The sequence below is a fragment of the Bufo bufo genome, chromosome 10 (assembly GCF_905171765.1).
Source record: "Bufo bufo chromosome 10, aBufBuf1.1, whole genome shotgun sequence".
Lineage (NCBI taxonomy): Eukaryota > Metazoa > Chordata > Amphibia > Anura > Bufonidae > Bufo > Bufo bufo.
Window position 1 is genome coordinate 74,514,853 of NC_053398.1, and position 20,828 is coordinate 74,535,680.

At 46.4% G+C, this 20,828-nt stretch overlaps 1 protein-coding gene across 2 annotated transcripts in view; it reads left to right on the plus strand.

Annotated features, from left to right (window-relative positions):
• The first annotated feature begins 16,692 nt into the window (after positions 1–16,692).
• The window catches only part of LOC120981206 (phosphomethylethanolamine N-methyltransferase-like), a 345,872-nt gene continuing 341,736 nt past the window's right edge, over positions 16,693–20,828 (plus strand). For both annotated transcript variants that reach the window (XM_040410746.1, XM_040410747.1), the window contains exon 1: positions 16,693–17,457. In XM_040410746.1, the coding sequence (XP_040266680.1) occupies positions 17,448–17,457 (10 nt within the window). In that variant the 5' untranslated portion in view covers positions 16,693–17,447. The remainder of the gene's footprint in view (positions 17,458–20,828) is intronic.

A 20,828-nucleotide genomic window follows, 5' to 3' on the forward strand; every position in this document is an offset into this window, starting at 1 on the left:
ACTTTCGACAGCCCGGCCTTAGCGTTGTGTCCAGATAATGATGTCCCATCCTTTGCTGTCTTGAAAACTCACCCCTTGATGGGCAGCCTATCTACCAGGCCATTTGGTGCCCAGGGCGAAGATGGCAAACTGCGCCCCCCCCCCCCCCCCCCCCCCGTTTTTAAGAAAGAATCAATGTTGTTTCAAAACAAGAATATACTTAAAGCAATAGAACAAAGGACTGTGGGACTTTGAAAGTCACAGACACTATAAAGTTCCCCCCCATCATCATGTGCCAGTATAAAGTCCCCCCCATCATCATGTGCCAGTTTTGTAATAAGCCCCCCCAATGTGCCAGTAACACTATTGTAAAAAAAAACAAAAAAAAAACACTTATACTTACCTAAGTGTCAGCGATGCGATGCAGCCTCTTCCTGTGTCCCACGCTGTAATGTAAGGCTCAGGCGGCACGATGACGTCATTGCGCCGGCCTCTGATAGGCTGCCGGCCTAGTGCCTGCAGCCAGGGGCGTACATAAAAATCACTGGGCCCCATAGCAGGAATCTAAATTGGGCCCCCATTCCCCTTTTATAGCCCCTCCCTTTGTTCCATGAACTATTCTTGCTGCTGCGTTTTATAATTTATGCCATCAGGGCCGGAATGGGATTACAAAACAGCCCTGGCACACAAAAGAGGTATAATAGATGCAGATGTATATTATATACAGCAGTGTACAGTTATGTGAGGTACGCGGTATAATAGATGCAGTGTGTACAGGTATATAGTATATTCCCTAGTGTTCTGATATGTGAGGTACAGGGTATAATAGATGCAGTGTGTACAGGTATATAGTATATACAGCAGTGTACTGATATGTGAGGTACGGGGTATAATATATGCAGTGTATACAGTATATACAGTAGTGTAATATGTGAGGTACGAGGTATAATAGATGCAGTGTGTACAGGTATATAGTAAATACAGCAGTGTATTGACACCTCGTACCTCACATATCAGTACACTGCTGTATATACTATATATCTGTACACACTGCATCTATTATACCTCGTACCTCACATATATAGTATATACAGAAGTGTACTGATATCTGTACACACAGCATCTATTATACCTCATACCTCACATATCAGTGCACTGCGGTATATACTATATATCTGTACATATTGCATGTATAATACTGTGTAATATATGCAGTGTGTGTGCATGTATGTGTGTGTATATATATATATATATATATATACAGAGCAGTGTATTGATGTGACACATAGAAGGTATAATACTGTAGATGCAGTGTTTATAGAAATATGTGGTCAGTTATGCATTATAGTCACTGTGAGGTACATGAGGTAGTGGTAACTGTCTGAAGTAGTATACATGAGTGAGCAATGAGTAAAAACAGGGCATGGAGGGGGGGGGGGGTAAATGATGAAAAGTGGAGGACCTCCTCTTACCTCTCCATTCCAGTCTGTATGGATCAATACAGAGCTGCTTGTGAACTTTTAATACTTGCTGTTAGGGGTTGAAGGACCTGTGATGATGTCATCACAGGTCCTGGCAGATGTACCTTTGAAACCTAGGAACTACACCATTTTTGGTGCAGTTCCTTTGCTAGATTCTGCAGGACCTGTGATGTTGAAGATGATGTCATCACAGGTCCTGGCAGATGCACTGTTCTAACCTGGGAACTACACTTTACACTGTGCAGTTCCCTTACAGGACCTGTGATGACATCATCAAAGGTCCTTTAGCTTTAGAAAGGTAAACAGGAGTAATTAGGGGGCGGGGCCTCTCCTCCACTTCGGTGCCTGCCTCCAGCCTATCAGAGGAAAGGGAAGGGACACGCCTCTCCCTCCCCTGCACCTCCGCTGGCACAGACAGTTTACAATGGAGATGAGCGCAATGGAAGCGCTCATCTCCCTGTGCCCGGCGGCGGCTGCTCACTTGGGGGGGGGTCATTTTAGTTGGGGGGGCACATGGGGGGGCACAGCATGATGTAGGGGGGGCCGTGGCCCCCTCTGGCCCCCCCCTGGTGACGCCACTGCTGCTGGCACTTCACCTGCGCCCCGCTCCTGTCCGCAAATGGTAGCGCCCAGGGCACCCGCTCCTTCGGCCCCTGCCTTGTACCGGCCCTGCTATCTACCTTTCATTTGGCCCACTTTATTCAGACCATCAAAAAACAGTTAATAAATTTCACTGACCCACAGGAACTTTCAGTATTCGAGAAATTAGCTTTACAAACCAAAGAGCCAAAGAGCAAAATATCCAAACTATACAACTTGCTAATGTTACTGACAGAACCCAAAACCCTCCCATGCTTTGAACGGTGGGAGAGGGATTTAGATATTTCTTTTACCCCTAATGACTCTAAGCAAGCATTGTTGAACTTCTCGAAGGTGTCCAGATGTGTGAAGTTACAAGAAAATAGCTATAAAGTATTAATGCAATGGTACTATACCCCGCAGCGACTAAACCGTATATTCCCTGACTGTAGCCCTGAATGCTGGAGATGTAATAATGGCACAGGGACACATGGGCATATATGGTGGACCTGCTCAAAAATTCAACCCTATTGGCAAAAGATATGCAAAACCATCTCGGAGGTGTGTGGGGCCTCGGTTCCAGTTTCACCGAAATTATGCCTTTTTGGAATAGTTGGAGAGTTCCAGTGTGCCAAACACACCCGAAACCTGACCAGTACATTGTTAGCTGCGGCCAGACTATTAGTAGCGGTGCACTGGAAGTCTCCAAACACCCCCAACTTTCTACACTGGATACAGAAATGTGACCTGCTGTACCGCTTAGAACAATTAGCGCACTGGGATGCCCGCACCACTTTTCAATTCGAGAGAATCTGGAGCCCTTGGCGAGCATACAGACACTTCTCAGATACCTAAATCCCTAATAAAAATGATTGTAGCAAGCAGGACCTGGATTGTACATAGGGCCTGGAACCAGATAAGGCAAAGATGGTCCATTAGTGACAATTTGATGATTAATACAACCGATGTAGGGTTTTGATGTTTCGGCAAGACGGTCAGATTGTGATGATATATAACAGACTTACACCAATCACATCTTAACCCCCTCCCCCCCTTTTTCCCCCTCTGACCTCCCTATATCCCGGTTATGTTCCTTTAGGACTTATTACTTGTTAGGCTACTTTCACACTTGCGTTCGGGTGTCACGGCTGAGGATGGGGGAAACCCTCAGCCGTGCGATGCCAGAAGATGTTTGGTCGCTGCTCGACCAGGACGACATAATTAGGGAGCAGGTCACCTCCTATCGCTTCCCTAATCTGACCCTGACTCCTAGCTGTATGAGCCGACCCTGATGGTAGGAGGGCTCATACTCCGGAACCTTGGGGTCCCTACTAGCCTTAAGGGTGGCCCTGAACTAGGAGCAGGGTAAGACGACCTGTTCCTCCTAGATACGGACGAAAGGGAGTCTCACTGGCCAAGCTACAAAGAAAGGGGAACATAAACAGCTTATGGCAATGGCAGGTAAATGAAACAAGAACAACACCTACCTGCCACAGATACAAAGCCTGAAACCCATGTACAAGTGCTGCTGTCCACAACAACACAAACTGACACAGCACACACCACACATCACACAGGAACCCAGGACCATAAGCTGCAATAAACAAAGGACCAAAGAAACATCTTCAATACATCATACATAACATAAATGTATGACCACAAGGGTGGCCCTCACTGGCAGATGGTATATAACCAGGAGGATGACTCCAGCTAACCATGGCTGAAGTACCCCTCAGATACTGGCATCCAGCAGGAGCTAAATAGCCCCAAGTAGCCACACCCACAGACAGTCAGTGTTCTTTATTCCACCAAAAGTACAGCAGCAACGTTTCGACAATAGTCTTTATCAAGCTACATAAAAGTTTACAAGTGACCCACACTACATTTTATAAGGGTATCAATTACTCAGTGGGTGTGTTCCAAACAACAAACCCGCCCCCTCTCAGGTATAAACAATCATATAATCCAATATACATAATACAACATAAATTAACATCCACAGTGTCTAGTAATATAAGGCATACCAGGTGTTGATACGGAGGCTCCTAATCTTTAGCGTGTCCATGGTGTTCGGCGTCTTCCGCATACAACTGCGGCTGCGCGAGTATCCAGACGGGATTCACATACATCACATGGTCGACAGACCGGTCATGTGATCAATGACGTTCCTGTTGGTCATCTGACTAGTGACGCGCCTTAGCGTCTAATTGCTGTCATGGAAACCACAGGTCCTACACAGATAATCTATTGTCCCGTGTGGTACTCTTTATTTGATGCTATTTCTAATATGCGCAGCTAATGTACAGACGCCGATCACCCAGGGCTTAATGCCAGACAGGTGATATCAATCGGAAAGATATAATTTCATCTATTTTATTTTATTTTATTTTGTTTTATTGAGCAACGACGTAGGAACCAATCGCCGCAGGATACCCAAAATAGGGTTTTTACACATGTTCCTCTGAGTATGTGATCTATACACTGCAATGCCCGTGTGGTCTCATCTATGTGGGTGAGACCACACAGGCATGCAAGCTGAGGATCAACCAGCACAGGTACTCCATCCGGAAATTGTTCACCAGGATGGAGAATATGTCAGAGAATTTGGAAGGTGAACTCCCGGTCCCGGAACATTTTTTTAGATGTAAACACAACGTTGCGCAACTGAGGTTCAGGATTATTGATGGCGTCCCCACACCGAAGAGAGGTGGTGATCGGGAACGACTATTAAAACGACTGGAACTCAGATGGATCTTTGAACTGGACACCATTGAGCCAAAGGGACTCAACCGGGAGTTCAGGGTGGGCTCCCTCTTTTGAGTCGCCATAGGGGATGTGAATAAGGGGTTTTTTTATATATTAAGTGGAAGTACCCGATGTTGTATCGAGATCATTAACCAATTTAATTTTCTTCTTTCCTTTTTCTATTTATCACTTATAGATAAGGCTGCCATGTGAGATTTGGGCAAAGGATGGACTAAGGTGTTTTGGAAGCAGCGACCTGGGAACCATCCCGCAGGTTTATTAAGTTGTTGTACTGATTGTATGTTATGGTTCGGATTACATTGACTGGATATGCGTGGCGGATGTGGACCTCATATGCGGCGTGCGGGATTTTCTTCCTTGATCACGCACCTGGTGAGCTGTTCTATATATGTGGATTTTGTTCAGGTTCAGTGGCATGGGGTGATATTTATACAAAGAATGATAAAATTATGTTATATTAACAGGAGACAATGGGGATAGGCTTGGTAGGGGTCTTTTACTTAGCGGTTGGACCCAGACCAGGCAAAGGCGGACATCTGTGGTCTCTCTTTGACAGAGGGGGGCGATGGTTATGGCCTTAGTATTCCCAGTCCAATTTAATCTCTATCATTCTTGTAGATTACATGCCGATATATCCCCTGGGTATTTACTCATGAGGAGTATCGGTTTGGTCATTTTATACCGTAAAATATACGGGATCTCACCCTTAATGCTATTTTGAACCTATCCCCTTGAAAGCGAGCGGTTGATAGGCCCGCATTGTTTGAACAGCCTCGGGTCCCTATGAGAGGGCCTCCTACGTGCTCGTATGTGAGGTTACACATCTCCGCTCTACGCATGTCAGGTAAGGTATTGAACCTTAGTTCTGATATGGGCCTATTTTGGGTATCCTGCGGCGATTGGTTCCTACGTCGTTGCTCAATAAAACAAAATAAAATAAAATAAAATAGATGAAATTATATCTTTCCGATTGATATCACCTGTCTGGCATTAAGCCCTGGGTGATCGGCGTCTGTACATTAGCTGCGCATATTAGAAATAGCATCAAATAAAGAGTACCACACGGGACAATAGATTATCTGTGTAGGACCTGTGGTTTCCATGACAGCAATTAGACGCTAAGGCGCGTCACTAGTCAGATGACCAACAGGAACGTCATTGATCACATGACCGGTCTGTCGACCATGTGATGTATGTGAATCCCGTCTGGATACTCGCGCAGCCGCAGTTGTATGCGGAAGACGCCGAACACCATGGACACGCTAAAGATTAGGAGCCTCCGTATCAACACCTGGTATGCCTTATATTACTAGACACTGTGGATGTTAATTTATGTTGTATTATGTATATTGGATTATATGATTGTTTATACCTGAGAGGGGGCGGGTTTGTTGTTTGGAACACACCCACTGAGTAATTGATACCCTTATAAAATGTAGTGTGGGTCACTTGTAAACTTTTATGTAGCTTGATAAAGACTATTGTCGAAACGTTGCTGCTGTACTTTTGGTGGAATAAAGAACACTGACTAAGGAAGCTTTTGGAGTGCCGTGACTATCTTCATTTTTACTGGTAAACTCTGGGGGTCTCTGAGGCCGAGACCTGACGCCACGAGCACCGCCGCTAAGTATTTTTGAGCTTATAACAAGTAAGTGGTGCTGTCCTACTACGCATTTTTTTCTGTTCCACACCCACAGACAGACACACCCAGTGCTCACACACAAGGAAGGGAATTAACCCTTCCAATACCAGGCAAGGGATGGAAACTACTTAAAGGGGAAAAGCACAAAGAAGCACACACTCCACCTGTTACCACCGGCAACGGCATGCGTGACAACCAAGTCCTGGGGATCAGCCAAAAGGCCGAGACACTGCCACCACATGCACACAACTCCACACGTTGCCACGGGCAATCACAAGTGAAGGAAGGTGTCACAGTGCACACATAACAAACCCTGTGCACACCAGACATAGAAAGTGCACACATAAAAACACACCAAGCCAGGTGCAACCACATGCACTTGACAGCAAGCTGCCTAGCAACCACTTAGGCCGCTATACTGCCAATACAACCTGTTGCCAGCGGCAACCACACGTGAGGCAACATATTAACAGCACTCACCAGTGGTTGAACAATAAGACCAAACCGCAGGCAACTGCATGCAGGGGGAGTCACGACCATGGTCGTGACATCGGGGTTCCACTTGTGAGTTCCGTTTGAAGGCTCTCACAAGCGGCCCCGAACAGATCCGTACAGCCCCAATGCATTCTGAGTGGATAAGGATCCGCTCAGAATGCATCAGTATGGCTCCGTTTCGCCTCCGTTCCGCTCAGCAGGCGGACACCCGAACGCAGCTTGCAGCGTTCGGGTGTCCACCTGGCCGTGCGGAGCCAAACGGATCCGTCCAGACTTACAATGTAAGTCAATGGCGACGGATCCGCTTGACGTTGACACAATATGGTGCAATTTCAAACGGATCCGTCCCCCATTGACTTTCAATGCAAAGTCAGGACGGATCCGTCTGACTAACTTTTAGACTTAGATTTTTTTCTGAAATATAATGTAGACGGATCTGTTCTGAACGGATACCATAGTTTGCATTATAGGAGCGGATCCGTCTGTACAGACACCAGACCGATCCGCTCCGAACGCAAGTGCGAAAGTAGCCTTACCTATATTGAACTGTAAAAATACAGTGTCGAGAGGTCAAGCTAACACCTGAGCCATTTGAATATAACTACCTCATTGCCAGTGTATAGCTGATATATTCTTAGGTCTTAATGGCGCTTATTTTTATATACGCTTGTATTTCAATGTATGTTATTTAAGACTTCATGTAAAACCCTTAATAAAAATAATTTTACAACAGAATATAATATTCAAATTCGCGAATATTCTACTAAATATTCGCCAAATATTGCGAATTCGAATATGACCCCTGCCGCTCCTCACTAGTCGCTAATCCTCCATGAAACGGGTTAATATTGAACATTTGTGTTCTCCCTCTCCACTTTTCCTTCTCACTTGGATGAAGACCCCAATTCTCCCTTTTTTGAGAGCTAGTCCAGCATAAGCCCCACTTTGCTCACTTGTCAAAAACGGTTTCCCTTGGAACAGATTTCTCTATTCCTGTCTCCACTGTTCCGAATTCTGAGGAATTCTGAATTCCCTGCAGGCTCCTTAGCTGGCCCATTCAACGTATGGCATTTAAAGAGGACCTATTATCGGTCCAAACATTGTGAACTAAGTATCATGACATATTGTCACTACCAGAGCTTTGAGACGTTCTCACAGCTCTGTTTCTCCACCCCTGTGATGATGTCACTACCAGAGCTTGGAGGAGTTCTCACTGCTCTGTTTCTCCGCCCCTTGGATGAGGTCATTACTTTCTGTTTCCTTCCTTCCAGCTGTTCCTCCTATGTTTGATTTCTCTGCCTTTAAATCACCCCTCCTCCTTTTGTAGAGTGTGGATTATATTTCTCATTTGAGTTGTAGCTCTTGCTTGAGTATCTTCACTTGTATGCTATCTTTTCACTGGACCTTTGTTCTGCTGCAGCAAGTACTCCGGATATTGCCACCTGTCTTTGGATCCGTCTTCTCTGCTGCCGCAGCACCTTCAGCTAAGTGTGCAGACATTGTAGTGTATCTGTTTGTTTTCTGACCGGATCCGAGGCGACCACGGTTCCCTCCATATACTGAGCAGGGCACCGGTGGCCGTGCCCCTTCCACTATTGTAGGGGTTACAGTGGTCATCAGTCTTAGGTACGCGGGCATGCCTCGTTCCACCATTAGGATCCGGGTATGTGCTTAGCAGCATAGGGAAAGCTTTGAGGGTCTGACAGGGGTCACCCTTTATGCTCCCTAGTTTGGGTCCGGTCAGGGGCTCTATTTTCTGTGTATGCTCTAGTTGCTCACTTACAGCCGTGACATTATAATCCACCAAAACCGTCTTTTTTTACATGGATCCGCTTTCTGGCCTGGTTGACCGCATGCAGGGTCTTTCTTTGGAGGTAGCGGATCTCCGTCAATCTATGACTCAGCTTCAAGCATTGGGCTCTGCTCCGGCCCATGGAGTCTGTTGCGAGCCAAAGGTCTCACTTCCGGAAATGTTCTCCGGGGGCAGTGAGAATTTTGTTCGCTTCAGAGAGGCATGCAAACTCCATTTTTGCTTGTGTCCCCATTCCTCTGGTAATGAAGAGCAGAGGGTGAGGATTGCCATCTCCCTGCTCAGGGGTAATGCTCAGACTTGGGCATTTTCGCTGCCATCAGGGGATCCCTCCCTTCAATCCGTGGAAAGATTTTTTGTGGCCCTGGGGCAGATATATGATGACCCGGATCGTGTTGCGCTGGCCAAATCTAACTTACGTTTTTTATGCCAGAACAAACTGTCTGCGGAGTTTTATTGTTCTGAATTTCGGAGATGGGCAGCTGATTCAGGTTGGAATGATGCTGCACTCCGGAGTCAGTTCTGTCATGGTCTCTCAGAGAGATTGAAAGATGCGTTTGCTTTCCATGAGAGACCAACGTCCTTAGAGTCTGCCATGTCATTGGCGGTACGCCTTGACAGGCGTCTAAGAGAAAGAAACGAGACCTCTCTGTCCAGCCATTGTCAGTCTAGGGGCAGTGGTGCGGACTCATTCAGTGTGCAAGGGCCTCATCCTGTCTCGGTCCCCTCTGAGGAGGAGCCCATGCAGCTAGGTCGACTTGCCCCTGATAAAAGAGGATTTAGTCCTCAGAGTATGGTGTGTTTTTGTTGTGGGGGCATAGGTCATTTGGCAAATGTTTGTCCGTCTAGGAGATTCTTGAACTGTACTAAGAGCGATAATAAGAGAAAAACCTCAAAAGGTAAATCATCAAACTCTGCTTCATCTGCTACTTTGGGCAAAGTTGATGTAGGAATTGATGCTTTTCCTCTGACCTGCAGTTCCCATTTTCTCCTGTCTACCAGGGTGGCTCTAGAGAGCAAAGTCATTTCTTGTGAGATTTTTGTCGATAGTGGAGCGGCCGTCAATCTTATTGACACTCAATTTGTAGCCATGCATGGTTTTCAGGTTTGTACATTAGAAAAGGATATACCTGTTTTTGCTATTGACTCTGCTCCACTCTCACAGAGATCTCTGAAGGGCATTGTTCACAATATCCGGTTGGCTGTGGGTGACACTCATGTGGAGGATATATCTTGTTTTGTCCTTAACGGATTGCCTTCTCCTCTAGTTTTGGGGTTACCCTGGCTCACTAGACATAACCCCACTATTGATTGGCAAGGAAGGCAAATAAATGAGTGGAGTGACTTTTGTAGAGAGAATTGTCTCACAGCGACTTTTGCAGAGGTGTCTACTAAAACTGTGCCATCATTTCTCTCTGATTTCTCGGACGTGTTTTCCGAGAGCGGTGTTCAGGAGCGCCAAGCTGCCAAAAGCACGCCTCTACAATCTCTCACAACCGGAAAGAATCGCAATGCGAACCTATATCTCCGAGAGTCTCGATAAGGGGCATATTCGTCCCTCAAAATCACCTGTTGCCGCTGTTTTTTTTTTTGTTAAAAAAAAAGATGGCTCTCTGAGACCTTGCCTAGATTTTAGGGAGCTGAACCGTATCACGATTCGCGATCCCTATCCCCTTCCTCTGATCCCGGACCTCTTCAACCAAATTGTTGGGGCCAAGGTTTTTTCCAAATTGGATTTGAGAGGCGCGTACAACCTGGTCAGGGTCAGAGAGGGGGATGAATGGAAAACGGCCTTTAATACCCCTAACGGGCATTTCGAGAATCTCGTTATGCCTTTCGGCCTGATGAATGCTCCGGCCGTCTTTCAGCATTTTGTTAACAGTATTTTCTACCATTTAATGGGGAAATTTGTATTGGTGTATCTTGATGATATTTTGATTTTTTCCCCTGATGTTCAGACCCATCAGGATCATCTTTTTCAGGTTCTGCAGATTCTGCGGGAAAATAAATTGTACGCCAAGCTGGAGAAATGTGTTTTTATGGTATCAGAGATTCAATTTCTGGGTTTTCTCCTCTCTGCTTCTGGTTTTCGCATGGATCCGGAGAAGGTCCGTGCTGTACTTGAGTGGGAGCTTCCCGAGAATCAGAAGGCATTGATGCGCTTTCTGGGTTTTGCGAACTATTACAGAAAGTTCATTTTGAATTATTCCTCTGTTGTCAAACCCCTCACTGACATGACAAAAAAGGGGGCGGATTTTTCCTCTTGGTCGGAGGAGGCGCTTGCAGCTTTTTCTAAGATTAAAGAGAGTTTTGCGTCTGCTCCCGTCTTGGTGCATCCCGATGTTTCCTTACCTTTTATTGTTGAGGTGGATGCTTCCGATGTGGGTGTGGGTGCGGTTTTGTCCCAGGGCCCTTCTCCTGCCAAATGGCGACCCTGTGCCTTTTTCTCTAAAAAACTCTCCCCGGCAGAGAAAAACTATGATGTGGGAGATAGGGAGTTGTTGGCCATCAAGTTGGCTTTCGAGGAATGGCGCCATTGGTTGGAGGGGGCCAGGCACCCTATCACCGTTTTTACCGACCATAAGAATCTGGCATACTTGGAGTCGGCCAGGCATATGAATCCGAGACAGGCCAGATGGTCTCTGTTCTTCTCCAGATTCAATTTTGTCGTTACATTCCGCCCTGGGATCAAAAATGTGAAGGCTGATGCTCTCTCTTGCTGTTTTCCGGGAGGAGGAAACTCCGAGGACCCGGGTCCCATTATTTTGGCGGAGGGGGTAGTTGTTTCTGCTCTATATTCTGATTTGGAGGCCGAGGTCCAGGCTGCCCAGACTGAGGCACCTGCCCGTTGTCCTTCTGGGAAGTTGTTTGTGCCTCCTGAGCTACGTCACAAACTCTTCAAGGAGCATCATGATACTGTTCTTGCTGGTCACCCCGGGAGTAGAGCCACGGTAGATCTCATTGCTCAGAGATTTTGGTGGCCGGCTCTTCGTAAGTCGGTGGAGGGTTTTGTGGCTGCTTGTGAGACGTGCGCTCGCGCTAAGGTCCCTCGTTCACGGCCTTCAGGTTCCCTTCTCCCGTTACCCATACCTTCCCGTCCTTGGACACACCTGTCCATGGACTTTATCACGGATCTTCCTCGTTCCTCAGGGAAGTCGGTGATCCTGGTGGTGGTGGACCGTTTTAGCAAGATGGCTCATTTCGTACCTTTCTCTGGTTTACCCAATGCTAAAACGTTGGCGCAAGCTTTTGTCGACCATATTGTTAAGTTGCATGGCATTCCCTCTGATATTGTTTCCGATAGAGGCACGCAGTTTGTGTCCAGATTCTGGAAGGCTTTCTGTTCTCGCCTGGGGGTTCGGCTGTCCTTCTCTTCTGCTTTTCACCCGCAGTCGAATGGTCAGACTGAGCGCCTCAATCAGAATCTGGAGACATATTTGCGCTGTTTTGTGGCAGAAAATCAGGAGGATTGGTGTTCATTTCTCCCTCTTGCTGAGTTTGCTCTGAACAACCGTCGTCAGGAATCTTCTGATAAGTCACCATTCTTTGGTGCATATGGGTTCCATCCGCAGTTTGGGACATTCTCGGGAGGGGCTCCTTCTGGTTTACCTGAGGAGAGATTTTCCTCGTCTTTGTCTACCATTTGGCAAAAGATTCAGAGTAATCTTAGAAAGATGAGTGAGAAGTATAAGCGTGTGGCTGATAAGAGACGTGTGCCTGGTCCGGACCTGAAGGTGGGTGATCTGGTGTGGTTGTCTACAAGAAATATTAAACTGAAGGTTCCCTCCTGGAAATTGGGTCCCAAGTTTATTGGGCCTTATAAAATCTTGTCAGTCATCAATCCTGTTGCCTTCCGTCTTGATCTTCCACGGGTTTGGAAGATACATAATGTATTTCACAGATCTCTCTTAAAACCACATGTCCAGCCCACGGTACCCTCCTCTTTGCCTCCTCCTCCGATTTTGGTTGATGGCAATCTGGAGTTTGAGGTTTCCAGAATTGTGGACTCTCGCATTGTCCGCGGTTCTCTTCAGTACCTCGTTCATTGGAGGGGTTATGGTCCTGAGGAGAGGATGTGGGTTCCGGTGTCGGACATTAAAGCCACTCGCCTCATCAGGGCATTTCATAGGGCTCATCCTGAGAAGGTGGGTCCTGGGTGTCCGGAGTCCACCCGTAGAGGGGGGGTACTGTCACTACCAGAGCTTTGAGACGTTCTCACAGCTCTGTTTCTCCACCCCTGTGATGAGGTCACTACCAGAGCTTGGAGGAGTTCTCACTGCTCTGTTTCTCCGCCCCTGGGATGAGGTCATTACTTTCTGTTTCCTTCCTTCCAGCTGTTCCTCCTATGTTTGATTTCTCTGCCTTTAAATCACCCCTCCTCCTTTTGTAGAGTGTGGATTATATTTCTCATTTGAGTTGTAGCTCTTGCTTGAGTATCTTCACTTGTATGCTATCTTTTCACTGGACCTTTTGTACTGCTGCAGCAAGTACTCCGGATATTGCCACCTGTCTTTGGATCCGTCTTCTCTGCTGCCGCAGCACCTTCAGCTAAGTGTGCAGACATTGTAGTGTATCGGTTTGTTTTCTGACCGGATCCGAGGCGACCACGGTTCCCTCCATATACTGAGCAGGGCACCGGTGGCCGTGCCCCTTCCACTATTGTAGGGGTTACAGTGGTCATCAGTCTTAGGTATGCGGGAATGCCTCGTTCCACCATTAGGATCGGGGTATGTGCTTAGCAGCATAGGGAAAGCTTTGAGGGTCTGACAGGGGTCACCCTTTATCCTCCCTAGTTTGGGTCCGGTCAGTGGCTCTATTTTCTGTGTATGCTCTAGTTGCTCACTTACAGCCGTGACACATATACAGCGGCGCCCAGGGATCTTACTGCACTTACTATTATCCCTGGGCGCTGCTCCGTTCTCCCGTTATGTCCTCCGGTATGTTCGGGGACTTGGTTATAGTAGGCGGAGACTTAGGGGACTTGGTTATAGTAGGCTATACACTCACCTAAAGAATTATTAGGAACACCTGTTCTATTTCTCATTAATGCAATTATCTAGTCAACCAATCACATGGCAGTTGCTTCAATGCATTTATGGGTGTGGTCCTGGTCAAGACAATCTCCTGAACTCCAAACTGAATGTCAGAATGGGAAAGAAAGGCGATTTAAGCAATTTTGAGCGTGGCATGGTTGTTGGTGCCAGATGGGCCGGTCTGAGTATTTTACAATCTGCTCAGTTACTGGGATTTTCACGCACAACCATTTCTAGGGTTTACAAAGAATGGTGTGAAAAGGGAAAAATATCCAGTATGCGGCAGTCCTGTGGGCAAAAATGCCTTGTGGATGCTAGAGGTCAGAGGAGAATGGGCCGACTGATTCGAGCTGATAGAAGAGCAACGTTGACTGAAATAATCACTCGTTACAACCGAGGTATGCAGCAAAGCATTTGTGAAGCCACAACACGCACAACCTTGAGGCGGATAGGCTACAACAGCAGAAGACTCCACCGGGTACCACTCATCTCCACTACAAATAGGAAAAAGAGACTACAATTTGCACGAGCTCACCAAAATTGGACTGTTGAAGACTGGAAAAATGTTGCCTGGTCTGATGAGTCTCGATTTCTGTTGAGACATTCAAATGGTAGAGTCCGAATTTGGCGTAAACAGAATGAGAACATGTATCCATCCTCTGATGGCTACTTCCAGCAGGATAATGCACCATGTCACAAAGCTCAAATCATTTCAAATTGGTTTCTTGAACATGACAATGAGTTCACTGTACTAAAATGGCCCCACAGTCACCAGATCTCAACCCAATAGAGCATCTTTGGGATGTGGTGGAACGGGAGCTTTCTGCCCTGGATGTGCATCCCTCAAATCTCCATCAACTGCAAGATGCTATCCTATCAATATGGGCCAACATTTCTAAAGAATGCTATCAGGACCTTGTTGAATCAATGCCACGTAGAATTAAGGCAGTTCTGAAGGCGAAAGGGGGTCCAACACTGTATTAGTATGGTGTTCCTAATAATTCTTTAGATGAGTGTATATAGTTTGGCTATGTCAGATTTATTAATGGTCCTTTAATACTGTGATAAATGTGGTTTGACGGTAGCAGTTTATCCTTCAGTAAGCAGCTTTACAAAAGTCGCACATCTTTACGAAAAAGTTGCATGTTCTATTAAAAAGTCGCATAAGATAAGCATGGTCCTCACTGGAGTGAAATTGCGCAATTTTTTTGCGACTTTTTAAATTGTCTCAATAGTAAATCTGTCTAAAGATTCATTGACATAAGAAAACACGCCCACTTTCAGAAAACTGGCGAGGATAGCGCAGAGCCAATAAAAGTAAAAAAAAATTTACTCAGTTTTAGCGATTGCGCAAAGATTTACAACTTTTTACTCAATTATTTTGACTTGAACTAATGATAAATCTGGCCCTTTGTGTGTACATTAGGTCAAAAAATATCAGGAATAAGGAGGGGTTCCAAACAAAAGACCCAGGACCAGGCTTTTACTCTTACCAAGCGTAAGAATGAGGGTAGTAGTAGCAATAGCAGCAGCTATACGGCTAGTAACAGTAGTAGGCCGCAGTTCTCCCTGGCTTTGGAAAGGGACACCATTATTATTGAAGAGAAAGAAGATTGACTTCTGATTCTGACACTGTGCCATGGGAGCCAGGGGTCACAGCATTTCTCCTGCTCCTTCTCCTTGCAGTTGCAGAGAAGGCTTTTAGTGGGGTCCTGTCTTCACTGCACCCTCCTAGTGGGGCACCAGGGCCGGCGCCACCCATAAGCAGAGTAGGCCACTGTGTAGTGCGCACTCTGCCTGGGGGCGCCGGCGCTCTGGAGTCCGAATTCCGAAACCCGACTAGCCGCCGCCCGCGCCACGCCCCCTACTTGTGATCCATTTATCTAAGTTCTAACATCTTCTCCTGATTCCTAGCCGCCGCCCCCGTGCCACGCCCCCTACCTGGCTGTCATCCATCTGACTCCTCCTGTTCGACTGTTCCTGTACTTGCCGGCCGGCCGGATCATGGTGGATTGTGCTGCCCCTGCGAGCCTGCGCGGGCATGCGTTTGTTCGGGGGGGGGGGGGGGGGGCTTTGGCGGCAATTTCAAATGACATAATGGAGCCTGCCTGGCTGGAGTGTGACTGTGCACAGTGTCAGTCTGTGGGGGCAGTTCAGTTTTACTTATTTGGGGCACTGGGGGACAAATTACGTAATGGGCAGTGTGCAGTGAGTTGTGCACTGTCTGTGGGGGCAGTTAGTAATACTTAGTGGGGGAACTGGGGGGCAAATTACATAATGGGCAGTGTGCAGTTGTGCACTGTCTGTGGGGGCAGTATTACTTAGTGGGGGCATTGTGCACTGTCTGTGGGGGCAGTATTACTTAGTGGGGGCAAATTACGTAATGGGCAGTGTGCAGTTGTGCACTGTCTGTGGGGGCAGTTAGTATTACTTTGTTGGGGACCCCATGCATACGGTAGCTATGTTGGTGGTGGTAATAGTGGCACCCGTAGCATGGTGGGGGCAGCAACAGTGGCAGTCAGGGAATGGGGAGGGGGGCCAGCCACAGAGCAAGGAATGGTGAGGGGGGCCAGGAAACCCACCATGATATATCACAATCTGATAAAAGTGGCAGGGAGGGAGAGGACCCCATCCATAGCTGTGGTGGTAACAATAGCACCTACGGTGCTACGGTGGTATTGGTGGTGGGGCAGCGACATTGGCATTTAGGGAAAGTACAGAGCAGGGAATGGGGCCAAGTAGATTGCCATGATATATCAGTCTGAGAAAAGTGGTGAAGAGGGTGAGGACTGTGATGATTGTGTGTGGGACAGAACATGGGAGCCAAATTGGGGGGCCCAAAAGTAGGAAGAGAAATCTGAGGAGAGGAGTGGAGGCTGCGGTGGCAATATAGAGTGGAAGCAATGTATGGCCAAAACCCCCCTAAGAACTGCCTAGACCAGATCTGCTTATATTGTGGATAGCTCAGGAACTGAGGATGCAGACAATACTGTGGGTACAGACCAAACTCGGCTTCTGCCAGCTCTGTGCGAGCAACTCCCGTTTCCATTATCAGTGGAAATCCACTGAATGGCCCTACTATACTGAAAGAATAGGAAGAGAGGCTGAGACCAATAAAAAATGAGAATGGCAGCATTACACTGCTGGATCACCAGGGTTGAGCTTTGTACTGTGCTGCCACAGCTCTACATTCTTCACCCTTTCGGCCCCTACCCTGGCTTACTGCCACGTCTACTTTCCCCTTTACCCTCAGCTGTATTTGCGTGGTCTCATCGGCTTTTCACCGCCTGAGCGCCTGTTAACCAATGAGCGCACAGGTGGGCGTTGCTAAATCAAGGGCAAAGTTTCCGTGCGCTGTCTGTGACGTCACCGGTGCTGCTGTCCTTCTAGAGGTGGTGCACTCCTTCCTTTATAAATAGCTAACATTGGTTTTATCTCATTTCCACGAATCGTCGTGCGAATGAGCCCTCGGGGTAAACGATATAATAGATACAGCCGGAGCTTCAGCCGCACCAGAGTGGCTATACACACAGTGATAGCTACTGTACTAGATAGATATATAGAGAGAGTGAGAGTAATTATAGATTGCGCTGCGTATATAGACGTTTATATCTTCTGATTGTGGTTTCCATCCTGTGACGTGTTATTCTGCAGCAAGAAGCATGGCCGATGGTGAGTGATTGTTACGAGGGCAGGCTGACCGGCTGTGCCATAGGGTGCTGTGATCATTGTTACTTTTGGATTCATGGTGTGAAGAAATGCGATCATTTACTTCTGTCTACTGTGTGTTACATGACATTCCTCAATTTGTGTACTGCTCCAGTCTCATGTAAAAGTTGTGCTAAAAATGCTCTGAAAACTTTCTTGTTGCTGTTAGAGATAAGAAAAATGTATGTTCAGTAGCAGATTGTGTAAGACAAAAAAGAGAGTCAGGAGGCAGCGTCTAGCTCAGGGATCAGCAACCTTCGGCACTCCAGCTGCTGTGAAACTACAACTCCCAGCATGCAAACATGCTCAGCTGTTCTTCTAACTCCCACAGAAGTGAATGAAGCATTCTGGGAGTTGTAGTTTCTGAACAGCTGGAGTGCCGAAGGTTGCTGATCCCTGGTAGATGTATGAATACATTTCTGTAATGGTGGTGCTTACCAGATATTGTTGTGAGTAGTCCCAATAGCTGCAGAACGCCTTGCTTGTTTCTGTCCGACCAGAAAACAGAGGTCCTAGACCAGGCATCCTCAAACTGCGGCCCTCCAGCTGTTGCAAAACTACAACTCCCAGCATGCCCGAACAGCCTAGAGGTATCAGCCTACAGCAGGGCATTGTGGGAGTTGTAGTTTTACAACAGCTGGAGGGCCGCAGTTTGAGGAATCCTGTCCTAGACTGCTGTCCCGGTTCTGAGTCCCACACGGCAGGCGCGATGTACAGGTGAGGTAATTAGATAAGTGTGAAAAACAGAAGTAGAACGGTTGGATCGGTGCTGTCAGCAGGAATCAAGACCTGAGGAAGAGTGCGCTGAGCCCTTGAAACTCGTAGACAAAGAAATAAAAGTAACGTTTTTCATCACCCAGTATCCCTCTTTAATTTAACAGTTCTACTTCTGTTTTCCATGCTTATTTACAGTAGCAGATTGTTGCAGATTAAATTGAGTCTGTCAGCTACCCTGAGCCCTGTAAAATGGAGTACTACATGAAAAGTACTGCTGTCCCTGACTCTGGCTCACTTAGGCTACGTTCACATGACAAAAAACACTTTTAAAAAAAACGGCAAAATGGTCAATAATTTGCTCTGATACCTTTCTCAGAAATGGCCCCCTTCAATTGTATGGGGGCTGTTGGTTAGTGAAAACAGACAAAATAGAACATGTCCTATTTATTGACCACCAGTATTTATGGGCTGTTAAAAAGACTGTGTGAAAAACCCCATAGACTACCAAAACGGTTGTGTGACAGCCTTTAAAAGAAAATCTGTCACATGGCTGTTTTTGTGTGTATGTAGTCCAAGTTGTGTGAGGGAGCTCATCCTAGAGTCCTCTCCGTTATTTGTTGATACTTATGAGTCCTCACTATGTATTGCAGTGCCAGTTTGCAAGTGCACAATGAAGCAGCAGGGGAGAGTACGGATATATAACATAGTGATCTAAAGTTAGGGTCATTAATACTATTCATGCAGTACTCTACTTCATAAGACTTGGTGACAGATGACACTTAAAGAGGACCTTTCATCTGGCAAAACATTGTGAACTAAGTGTCATGATCTGTACAGCGGCGCCCAGGGATCTCACTGCACTTACTATTATCCCTGGGCGCCGCTCCGTTCTCCTGCTATGCCCTCCTGTATGTTCGGTCACTTGGTTATAGTAGGCGGAAACTTAGGGGACTTGGTTATAGTAGGAGGAGACTACCCTTGTTCTCCTGGGCATCTCCTTCTCCCAGGCTCTAGCGCTGGCCAATCGCAGTGCAGAGCTCACAGCCGGGGAGGTTTTTTTCTCCCAGGCTGTGAGCTCTGCGCTGCGATTGGCCAGCGCTACAGCCTGGGAGAAGGAGACGCCCAGGAGAACAAGGGCAGTCTCCTCCTATTATAACCAAGTGACTGAACATACTGGAGGGCATAGCGGGAGAACGGAGCGGCGCCCAGGACTAATAGTAAGTGCAGTGAAATCCCTGGGCGCCGCTGTACAGATCATGACACTTCGTTCACAATGTTTTGCCAGATGAAAGGTCCTTTTTAACCCCTTAGGGACCAGGTCATTTTTTGCAAATCTGACCAGTGTCACTTTATGTGTGAATAACTTTAAAACGCTTTGACTTATCCAGGCCATCCTGAGATTGTTTTTTCGTCACATATTGTACTTCATCACACTGGTAAAATGGAGTCAAAAAAATTAATTTTTATTTATAAAAAAAATACCAAATTTGCCAAAGATTTTGAAAAATTTGCAAATTTCCAAGTTAAAATTTCTCTACTTCTATAATACATAGTAATACCTACAAAAATAGTTATTACTTTACATTCCCCATATGTCTACTTCATGTTTGGATCATTTTGGGAATGACATTTTATTTTTGGGGGATGTTACAAGGCTTAGAATTTTAGAAGCATATCTTGAAATTTTTCTGAAATTTTCAAAAACCCACTTTTCAAGGACCAGTTCAGGTCTGAAGTCACTTTGTGGGGCTTACATAATAGAAATCACCCAAAAACCCATTCTAGAAACTACACCCCTCAAAGTATTCAAAACTGATTTTACAAACTTTGTTAACCCTTTAGGTGTTCCACAAGAATGAAATCACAGAAATATAGTGGCAAATATGGGGGAACTGCTTAAACCCCAAACACTGTAGCGTGGATTTTCATTGGGGGAGCAGTCCCACCGCATGTGGACCGCAGCAAACGACCATCCCCAGCAAAAAAATGCGTTCAATGGAGGATGCCGGCGCGGTCCACATGCACCACAAAGGCATCCTACACAAAACGGAGCATTGTGCGGAAGAAAATATAATTATATAAATCACTGAAAAAAATGCACCAAACGGATATGCCACTGACTATACTAGCTAGTTCCACAAGAATGAATGGAAAATAGAGATACAGTTTCAAAATTTCACTTTTTTGGCAAAATTTCCCATTTGAATAATTTTTTCCATTTACATAGCAAGGGTGAACAGCCAAACCAAACTTAATATTTATGGCCCTGATTCTGTAGTTTACAGAAACACCCCATATGTGGTCGTAAACCGCTGTACGGGCACACGGCAGGGCGCAGAAGGAAAGGAATGCCATATGGTTTTTGGAAGGCAGATTTTGCTGGACTGTTTTTTTGACACCATGTCCCATTTGAAGCCCCCCTGATGCACCCCTAGAGTAGAAACTCCAAAAAAGTGACCCCATTTTAGAAACTACCGGATAGGGTGGCAGTTTTGTTGGTACTATTTTAGGGTACATATGATTTTTGGTTGCTCTATATTACACTTTTTGTGAGGCAAGGTAACAAGAATAGCTGTTTTGGCACCGTTTTTATTTACAACATTTGTCTGACAGGTTAG